General features: G+C 35.8%; 1 protein-coding gene across 1 annotated transcript; it reads left to right on the forward strand.

Annotated features, from left to right (window-relative positions):
- Window positions 1–7,738: 7,738 nt before the first annotated feature.
- Window positions 7,739–9,908, forward strand: LOC116067062. The gene is made up of 4 exons (XM_035993453.1): window positions 7,739–7,973; window positions 8,086–8,157; window positions 8,288–8,371; window positions 8,498–9,908. Exons 1-4 carry the CDS (start codon window positions 7,739–7,741, stop codon window positions 8,716–8,718), a joined length of 612 nt encoding a protein of 203 aa, XP_035849346.1. The 3' UTR covers window positions 8,719–9,908.
- Window positions 9,909–10,909: the final 1,001 nt, after the last annotated feature.

Here is a 10,909-nt window from a genome sequence, read left to right on the forward strand (position 1 = left end):
ATGAAAATCTTTTTTTTTAATTAATCACCCAAGCTGATTTAAGATCAGTAAGGACTAGACCTTTTCAATGTAATTGTTTAAACAATCTACACTACTGTATGGAACAGAAGTAGCATTTATGAAAAATAATTGACCCATGCAGGTTCTGTTTTAGAGAACAAACTTGAAACACCATTGCAAGAACAAAGTTAAAACACCATTGCAAGATAACGTTTTCTTTTTTCAACTATCCTACACTTAAAACCTATATTAACACACTCACTAACCCTAAGTACATGTCTAATTCCTGTAATAATTCATTTTATGTTTAAATGCATGCATCAATGGATATTTCTTTTGTGCACATTTCTTATAGTTACATTTCTGACAATCTCAATGTACCGTCTTCATAAAGTCCTTGAATTTCATCATTTCAGGACAGGGGAATGTTAGTCTAAATGTTGTATGACAATCTGGCTATTTCACATTAGCAACCCTAAAGCTCAAGGTGTAAAGGCCTAACGACCATCATCTGATACTGGTAACCCTTCCCCACACAGATAAGGCCTTTCAATCTCATTTATAAATGAAGTAACATGTATGAAAAAGAAATAAGCACAATTCATAATACGGATAAAAAAGGATAATCTCAGTATGTACATTATAATATTAACACATTATAGATAAGCGTATTAAAGAACAAATGAAACATTAATAACTTTGATTAGGAATTACATACTAATGTGTAAGTATGTCGGACAGTTGAAAAAAGAACTTTATGTTGCAATGGTGTTTTAAGTTTGTGCTCTAAAACAGATTGTCCCCACTTGGCCTCTATTAAATGACAGAAGTCCCCTGTTGACTAGTGTGCTGAGACACTAACACTCCTGTATGAGTCCATACTGTACATTAGTTCAGTAAAAGACAGTATCAGTGTCAGGAGTAATATGACAAGTTTGATAGATAAGATTTAGTTAAGTTTCATAAGGTTTTTCTCATTAGTAAATGTTTAGATAATATTTTCTTTTTCCAACTATCCTACACTTAAAACCTATATTAACACACTCACTAACCGTAAGTACATGTCTAAGTCATTATGTGTTTAAATGCATGCGTCAATGGAAATGGTCATCAGTAAGATCATTTCTTTTATTGTTTTAATCAATCACCCAAGCTGATTTGAGATCAGAAAGGACTAGACCTTTTCAATGTAATTGTTTGCACAAGCTACACTACTGTATGGAACAGAAGTAACATGTATGAAAAAGAAATAAGCACAATTCATAATACTGATAAAAAAGATAATCTCAACCAAATAATGATAATAATTCTTGTAACCCTTGACAGCTTCTAAATCAATGCTTTGTAATTGATATAATACTTTAGAAATGGGGAATCCATCATTCATGAAGTATGAACATTATAATATTAACATATTATAGATAAGCGTATTAAAGAACAAATGAAACATTAATAACTTTGATTGGGAATTACATACAGTTGAAAAAAGGGTTATGGTTAGGGTTAGTCCCCACTTGGACTCTATTAAATGAAAGAAGTCCCCTGTTGACTAGTGTGCTGAGACACTAACACTCCTGCATGAGTCCATACTGTACATTAGTTCAGTAAAAGACCCAGACAGCCTGTCAGACTGTAGAGGGTCTCTAAACAGGCTACTTAAAAAAATAAACTAGTTTCTAGAAACATAAAGTTTTTGTAACAAAACATAAAGGCACAACTTTAGTGGATGTTTAGAAGTTTCAAGTTTCTCATTTTAATAAAGAGAAGGCAAGAGAGTAGTATTTTAGAATCTAAAAAAAGGAAGAAAAATAACCACGACAAAATTAGAATTGAAATGGTCATCATGAAAATCTTTTTTTTTAATTAATCACCCAAGCTGATTTAAGATCAGTAAGGACTAGACCTTTTCAATGTAATTGTTTAAACAATCTACACTACTGTATGGAACAGAAGTAGCATTTATGAAAAATAATTGACCCATGCAGGTTCTGTTTTAGAGAACAAACTTGAAACACCATTGCAAGAACAAAGTTAAAACACCATTGCAAGATAACGTTTTCTTTTTTCAACTATCCTACACTTAAAACCTATATTAACACACTCACTAACCCTAAGTACATGTCTAATTCCTGTAATAATTCATTTTATGTTTAAATGCATGCATCAATGGATATTTCTTTTGTGCACATTTCTTATAGTTACATTTCTGACAATCTGAATGTACCGTCTTCATAAAGTCCTTGAATTTCATCATTTCAGGACAGGGGAATGTTAGTCTAAATGTTGTATGACAATCTGGCTATTTCACATTAGCAACCCTAAAGCTCAAGGTGTAAAGGCCTAACGACCATCATCTGATACTGGTAACCCTTCCCCACACAGATAAGGCCTTTCAATCTCATTTATAAATGAAGTAACATGTATGAAAAAGAAATAAGCACAATTCATAATACGGATAAAAAAGGATAATCTCAGTATGTACATTATAATATTAACACATTATAGATAAGCGTATTAAAGAACAAATGAAACATTAATAACTTTGATTAGGAATTACATACTAATGTGTAAGTATGTCGGACAGTTGAAAAAAGAACTTTATGTTGCAATGGTGTTTTAAGTTTGTGCTCTAAAACAGATTGTCCCCACTTGGCCTCTATTAAATGACAGAAGTCCCCTGTTGACTAGTGTGCTGAGACACTAACACTCCTGTATGAGTCCATACTGTACATTAGTTCAGTAAAAGACAGTATCAGTGTCAGGAGTAATATGACAAGTTTGATAGATAAGATTTAGTTAAGTTTCATAAGGTTTTTCTCATTTGTAAATGTTTAGATACATTTTCTTTTTCCAACTATCCTACACTTAAAACCTATATTAACACACTCACTAACCGTAAGTACATGTATAAGTCATTATGTGTTTAAATGCATGCGTCAATGGAAATGGTCATCAGTAAGATCATTTCTTTTTTTGTTGTAATCAATCACCCAAGCTGATTTGAGATCAGAAAGGACTAGACCTTTTCAATGTAATTGTTTACACAAGCTACACTACTGTACGGAACAGAAGTAACATGTATGAAAAAGAAATAAGCACAATTCATAATACTGATAAAAAAAGATAATCTCAACCAAATAATGATAATAATTCTTGTAACCCTGGACAGCTTCTAAATCCCTGCTTTGTAATTGATATAATACTTTAGAAATGGGGAATCCATCATTCATGAAGTATGAACATTATAATATTAACATATTATAGATAAGCGTATTAAAGAACAAATGAAACATTAATAACTTTGATTGGGAATTACATACTAATGTGTAAGTATGTCGGACAGTTGAAAAAAGGGTTATGGTTAGGGTTAGTCCCCACTTGGACTCTATTAAATGAAAGAAGTCCCCTGTTGACTAGTGTGCTGAGACACTAACACTCCTGCATGAGTCCATACTGTACATTAGTTCAGTAAAAGACAGTATTAGTGTCAGGAGTAATATGACAAGTTTGATAGATAAGATTTATTTAAGGTTTCATAAGGTTTTTCTCGTTTGTAAATGTTTCTTGCTCTGTCTCTGCAGAGGAAGATCAGTACTTTACCAGACAGTCTGCTAATGACATGCAGGAGTGTGAGTGTCTCTGCACACTAGTCAACAGGGGACTTAAGTCATTCAATACAGTCCAAGTGGGGACAATTTGTTCTGTTTTTAGAGGTGTGTGTATTGTTGTTCAAATAAAGATGGGACTATTGAAACACAAATGTGCAGTGCCCTCATAACTATGTGAAAAGATCATCAGGCCATCTCAAAGTGCTTACAGCTATTGTTGTGGAAAAAGGCTGGGAGCCCAGGTATATCTGGCTTTACATATGTTAATCACAGTTGAATAACATGAATGGTGATTCAATGCAGGTGGACCAGACAGATATGCTTCTTCATTTCACTAAGGTTTACAAGCAGTGGAATACTCACTGGAAATATTACCTATGCATACACCAGCTTTTTTTGTTGTGCACTAAATAACATTATTAAGTGGTTATAATTCAATTTTAGCTTTTACCACCATGTCTGAAATATACAATAACCCTCATTTACGAAACAAACCTACGACAGAAAACAAGCGTAAAACTGGCGTGAGGTCATTTCAATGCAAAGTTCTGCATTTATCAACATGGACGTGAGTGGAGGCTACGATCGAATCTCACGTCAAGTTTAAACTTTATAAGTCACTATATGTATTTGACACTTATTTACTTTGTGCATAAAAAACTAACAAATTATATGCTTGAATGATGTGAGGCAGGGGCCTGTTTCACAAAAGCAGAATATATAAATCCAGGATAACTGGTAAAGCGAGGCTTGACCTAGTCTAATCTGTGCATCCTGTCTTGGTGCATTTCACGAAGGCCAAGCCAGGCTGAGGAGGAGCGACTAGGTCGAGCCAGGTTGAGGAGGAGCGACTAGGTTGAGCCAGGCTGAAGTAATTTGGATAGATGCGCGTTCACGGCTTTCCTTAACAGACTGCAAGGTCGATAACAGATTTATTGATGCTAAAATGGAGATATATGCATTGTTCATACTTTACACAGAGTGAGCAGCAGCATAATCCCTTATCTTGGTTTTGTGAAACAGGCCCCAGGGCTTTACTATTAACCTACTCAGTAGCATACAGATTTTATAAAACTGGCTCCACATTAATGAACATAGCATTACAATGCACATTGGTGCATTGTGATAAAAAAAACACATTCTATTATATTTTTTAAAATATAACCCTTTAAAAGGAGCCATTCTGCATAATCAGTAGACAACTCAAACTTTTGATACTTAAAGTGCATTGTGATGATAAAACTTCTGTACCAGTCAGTAACATTTTGTATTTTGTATTTTATAAGTGACTTTTGTATTCCAAAAATAAAATGCATTTCACCACTGGTCAACATAGACTCTCACTCTTCTTCTTCTCTGTTGTGCACAGTGGCAGCAAAAAGTGCTGCTAAGATGTGAGTGACTTGGAGGTGTGAATATGCGCCACTAGATCTGGTCATGAAATGTCTGTGAGGGGTTTTCTGTAGCTGAGGGAGGTAGTTAGGGCTTTTCACTTTCTACACATCTCATAGCCAAGATGTTCTAGTCAAAGAAGACTGACACTCAGACATGGCAAAAATAATTGCATGTGTGTCATTTAGTACACCACATAAAAATTGTTTGTGTTAAAAGCCTTTTAAAATATCATTGAATAATTTTAAAACCACATGAATTTCCCCTTGCGGGATAATAAGTTCACTTTGACCTTTGACTTCTTTAAGTTGATTGTGTGTGACATGGTCTTTAAAGCAGTAGAGCTTTTTGCTCTCAGTGGCTCTATATGTCTGACTAATTGACCCTACCTGCAGTAGGAAATGGACAGAATGGAACAGAGTGAAAGAAGTCGACTCCAGATCTAATCTTACCCAACTGCCCACTTTCCTTATTAATTGGTTGTTCATCTATCTTTATCTGATTGGCCAGACACATACACAGCTGCAACAAAAAAGTAATAAGAAAGTAATTAAATAAATAAAAATAAAAAAAACAAAATGTCACTATTTAGATGGAGAATGTATTTAAAAATGCAAATATTCTATTTCAAAAGAGCGTACACTGGTTATTCCATAATGTTTGACCATATTATTTGACTACTCACAAGCATAATACTTACAAAAATAAATCATTGTGTCTATGTTAATGCATGAGTTGTAACTGCATGTCTTGAGTTAAAGTGTAAATTTCGACTGGTACCTTTCTGTTTCTACCACAACCTTTGTTCAAAGCCAGACCTTTTGAATTACTACCTCAGCTAGAACTAAATTAGAGCTATGAATATAATTCCTCATTTTATTTGATCGAACACAGTGACCAAAGGGTTTCAGGTTAAACATTTGGACATTAGTAGGAACGAAAGGGTTGTTGTACATGTCAGACATCTTAAACTTAAACACCTATTTTTCTTTCTTCATTTTTCCTAAGTGAGAATTCCACTGCTTGTAAACCTTAGTGAAATGAAGAAGGATATCTGTCTGGTCCACCTGCATTGAATCACCATTCATGTTATTGAACTGTGATTAACATATGTTAAGCCAGATGTACCTGGGCTCACCCTTTTTCCACAACAATAGCTCTAAGCACTTAGTAAAATCACTGTCCAGTTATCTGGTGGGGTACCATGGTAAGCCAATCAGAGGCAAAGTATGGCGGGTCATGCATTTGCCAACCAATGAAAAGAAACATCTCGGCCAGGATTGTATATATATTCTAGCCTGTTCAAGGTTCTTTTCTAACTTTGGCTTTCGTTGACCACTTTGCAAGGGTTTGGAGGACAACACCTTGAGCTTGTTCTACTTGTTTCATTGCTCTTTTCCACTTCATCTACAACAATCTTCCACCTATTTTGTACCTACGGATTCAGGCGCATTTCACCTCTTCCTTTAAAAAAAAAACTGTGCGGATAAAGTGAGAGGTAAGTTCCAAATTTTTACAAATTCTTCTTGCATGGATAAATCAAGTCAGTCTGTTGGTAAAACTATGTTGTAAAAATACTGATAGCTGAATATCCTTTTATAAAGTCATTCAAGTTATCATGCCTTTCATCACTTACTGTATAAACTATCACTTTACATTGTCTTGTTATAGGTCATATAGTTAATCGTGTTTTTCCCCTTAAATATTTCATAGAAAAATGAGACCAAAAAGGGTTTGCCCTGAAAAGGACGCCTTGCACTTCATTGCTTCTGGGAAAGATTAAGACATATTTCAGAAAAAACTCATCAATGAGGAGAAAGGTATGTTAATACATTACAATATACAATTCTCTTTTCAATACTACATGCAGGCACAAGGTTTTTGGTATTTGGTACTAATCTTCTCATTTGAACTAACAGCAGGAAAGTCATTTTAAGCAGGACAGATTGAGTTATGTGCAATTATATATTAAGCATTTTCACTTTCTGTAAACCCTTAAAGTGACAATGCATATCATCATCATCAGTGCTATAATTGTTGAGATAGTTTTTGTTGTTCATTGTGGTGACAGTTGCAGTTATGTTTAATGTAATTAATAAATAAATATAATTGACTTATTCAGTTTCATGATCTATTTTTCAGGTCATGGAGTAATCGCCGCCATAAACATTGAGCAGGGAGATTTCTTGCTTGAGTATGTTGGAAGACATATCACTGGCTTGGAAGGAGAGGCCCTGTTCAAAGAGTACTCAGAGAAAGATGCCGCATTTCTTTATTTCTACTCCTTTCAGGAACAGACTTTCTGGTAAGAACCGTTGAATGAATGTTCTTACTATAATTTAACTGTGTTTAATAATATTTCTAAACTGTAAAATGTATTTCCTTATTTTTTGGTATGCAGTGTTGATGGCAGTAAGACTACAGCAAGACTTGGACGATTCATAAATGATGACCATATAAAACCGAATAGCAAAATTAAAATAGTAAGTAACAGTCAAAAGTCACTCTGCCAGCATTTTTTTCATTATTTGTTTTAATCACAACATACATATATTGCTAAAACTACTGTTGTATTTTACATTACTAATGTGAAATAGAATAACTGATTATAATTCTGATTTTTGTGCCTGTGCTTATGTGACCAACAGATACTGGATGAACAGAAAAGCCCACATCAGTGTGCATTTGCAATCACAAAAATAAACGCCGGCCACAATGACCTTGTTTTCAACATAAACATGAAGATCGCAAATGGATGCAATGCCACAGAGATTTTCCCAGGACTTTTTCACAACTGCCTCGTGGCAGTGAAACGAGTTGCCAAGCATATTTCCCAAAAGAGTTGGAAATGGCTCATTACTTGTGTTCAGACAGTTCAACTTTACAAGCAGAGCATCTTTCTATTTGCCCTGCAAGATGGAATAGGCAAATTCAAAGGAAAATCTCTGGAAGAAATAACACCCAACATCAACTGTAAGTAAATGATTTAAAGAATCCCTCTACTTGTTTTTAAATACTTTAACTCATAATGGAGAAAAAAATACCTTTTCGCTTTTAAGTATTCATTTTAAACATTGTGTTGCAGCTGAGCAGGACCTGAGCGACTCAGATGCAGAGGAAGTCCAATCTGAGCAGACTGCAACACCAAGTCAAGAAGGTAAGATTTTCTTCTGCATGTAGTGTTTTAATGGCAAGAAAAAAATATGTCCAGTAAATGCAGCCTGACTTTCAATTATTCAATCACCTATTGAATGTGTAAACATTGAATTGCATCAATGTGGTTTCAGGAAACTCAGAGGGTGGACATTCAGATCACAGGGCTGCTACCTCAAAGAAGAAAACTGGGGTCATAAAAAACTCAAATCAAAAGGGTGAGTTTTTCCAATGAATCTAAAAAATATTGTATACATGGAGAACTCTTGACATTTGTTGACAAAAATGGTTAGTTATTTCTATTCATCAATTTATTCACTTGCTCTCTTTTGTTTTATGTATAGAGAAACCAAGAAGGCCCTGGTCACAGTCTGAGAGAAAAATCGTGGAACACCATTTCAAGGACTTCCTGGAGGAAATGAAGCTCCCTGGAAAAGTAGACTGTCAAAGATGCTTAAATGAAAATCAGACTCTAAGGGACAATGGAAGAGACTGGAAAACCATAAAATACTTTCTGCACAACAAAATAGTATATATCAAAAAGAATGTGTGCCAAGAGCGTTAAGACCAATAAAACTGTTGGAAAAAATGTTGTTGTACTGGATAGTCAGGATCCTGTATTGGAGACTGCACTATTCAGTAGGAAAACACACCTCAACGCATCACAACGTCGAAGTCATCCACAAGCGACAGCAGTCGGCGGGAAAGAGGAAGTCGGCAGCTGCCTTCACTCTCCTACCCATCGGCTCTATAGCCTAGTTTCTAATGTATTAATATAGTGTTTTTAAAAAAACAAAGATACATTTTTACATGTAGTAAGCATTTAGCCTCACGCTAATTTATCAAGACTCGAGTAGGGCTTCATCGCCTCCTGCCTTCAGCCTCTCCAACCATTTCAGTGCCCTGTCGGAATCGGAACTAGTAGCGGCCGATGTGGTTCGCCGGGCTCGCCCCACTTCAAAGCCGACTGACCAGCCGTCGTCACAGAAGAGGACCGCTGCCTCGCAGCTTAAGCTTGTAAGAGAAGCGGTAGCCAGACGATCCGGTGGCCTGCACTGCCTGGATCGGCCCTAATGACAACGTTTCTCAAAAACAATCTCCCCAACCGACCGGTAAGCAATCTTGCTCTTCTTTTCCATGTCCATCTGTAACCGACACTGACTGTTTTGCTCCTGTCACCGGCCATCCACACCCCCCCACCCCTCGTACGCACCACAGTAATTATTGGTGACTCCATCACCAGAGATTTAACGTTTCATAATGCTGTCACACACTGCTTTCCTGGAGCCAAAGTTATGCTATTATAATTCTAGACTGCCGGGGAAGTTCCTTCCTTCCTATGACACACTGAGCTGCTCTCTCATCTCTGTTTTCATCTGTTTCCTTTTGTGTGCATCGTTGTCCCAGAAATACATGTTAGTAACCTAGCTCCGGGGAGTTTACTCCCTGGAGTCTTTATATTTTTTCTTCGCAGAGCTACGCTGCAATGTCCGGTCGTGTCCTGCTACGTCCTGCTGCGTCCACTGCATCCACCCATGCTCTGCTGTGCCATGTTACATCCCGCAACACCCTCCTGTGCCCTGCTATGACATGAACTACAACGACTACCTTGTAGTCACTGTTCCATTATCTTTATTATGACTGCCACTGTCTGACACCGCCTATCTAGAGGTCTGCCGAGGTTTCTTCCTAAAAGGGAGTTTTTCCTCGCCACTGTCGCAATAGCCACTGCTAATACTTGCTCTTAAAGGAATTACTGTAATTGTTGGGGCTTTGGAAATTATAACTAGACCTACTCTATCTGTAAAGTGTCTCGAGATAAATCTTGTTATGATTTGATACTATAAATAAAATTGAATTGAATTGAATTGTTGGTTGTGTGCCGTTTACTTAATTCAAACTCCATTTTACAATGCTGTACTATTTGACAGCCCTCAAAGATGCCTTATCTATTCACCAGTTAATGTATAACAGAGATTATAATTATAAGAAGAATTTGCCTGTTACATCACTGCAGATTATTTTTTTCTGTACATTTCTTATAGTTATATGTCTGACAATCACAATGTACCGTCTTCATAAAGTCCTTGAATTTCATCATTTCAGGACAGGGGAATGTTAGTCTAAATGTTGTATGACAATCTGGCTATTTCACATTAGCAACCCTAAAACTCAAGGTGTAAAGGCCTAACGACCATCGTCTGATACTAGTAACCCTCCCCCACACGGATAAGGCCTTTCAATCTCATTTATAAATGAAGTAGCATGTATGAAAAAGAAATGAGCACAAGGAGTAATATGACAAGTTTGATAGATAAGATTTAGTTAAGTTTCATAAGGTTTTTCTCATTTGTAAATGTTTAGATAACGTTTTCTTTTTTCAACTATCCTAAAAGATAATCTCAACCAAATAATGATAATAATTCTTGTAACCCTTGACAGCTTCTAAATCCCTGGTTTGTAATTGATATAATACTTTAGAAATGGGGAATCCATCATTCATGAACTATGAACATTATACTATTAACACATTATAGATAAGCGTATTAAAGAACAAATGAAACATTAATGACTTTGATTAGGAATTACATACTAATGTGTAAGTATGTCGGACAGTTGAAAAAAGAAAACTTTATCTTGCAATGGTGTTTTAACTTTATCTTGCAATGGTGTTTGAAGTTTGTGCGCTAAAACAGGTTGTCCCCACTTGGACTCTATTAAATGACAGAAGTCCCCTGTTGACTAGTGTGCTGAGA

Source organism: Sander lucioperca, chromosome 16 (genome assembly GCF_008315115.2).
Source record: "Sander lucioperca isolate FBNREF2018 chromosome 16, SLUC_FBN_1.2, whole genome shotgun sequence".
NCBI lineage: Eukaryota > Metazoa > Chordata > Actinopteri > Perciformes > Percidae > Sander > Sander lucioperca.

Excerpts from the sequence above, each read along its gene's own strand:
- LOC116067062 (XM_035993453.1), top strand. The coding sequence starts at position 7,739 with ATGAAGATCGCAAATGGATGCAATGCCACAGAGATTTTCCCAGGACTT. Across the intron at positions 7,974-8,085 it reads AATAACACCCAACATCAACT|CTGAGCAGGACCTGAGCGAC; the intron begins GTAAGTAAATGA and ends ATTGTGTTGCAG. Across the intron at positions 8,158-8,287 it reads TGCAACACCAAGTCAAGAAG|GAAACTCAGAGGGTGGACAT; the intron begins GTAAGATTTTCT and ends ATGTGGTTTCAG.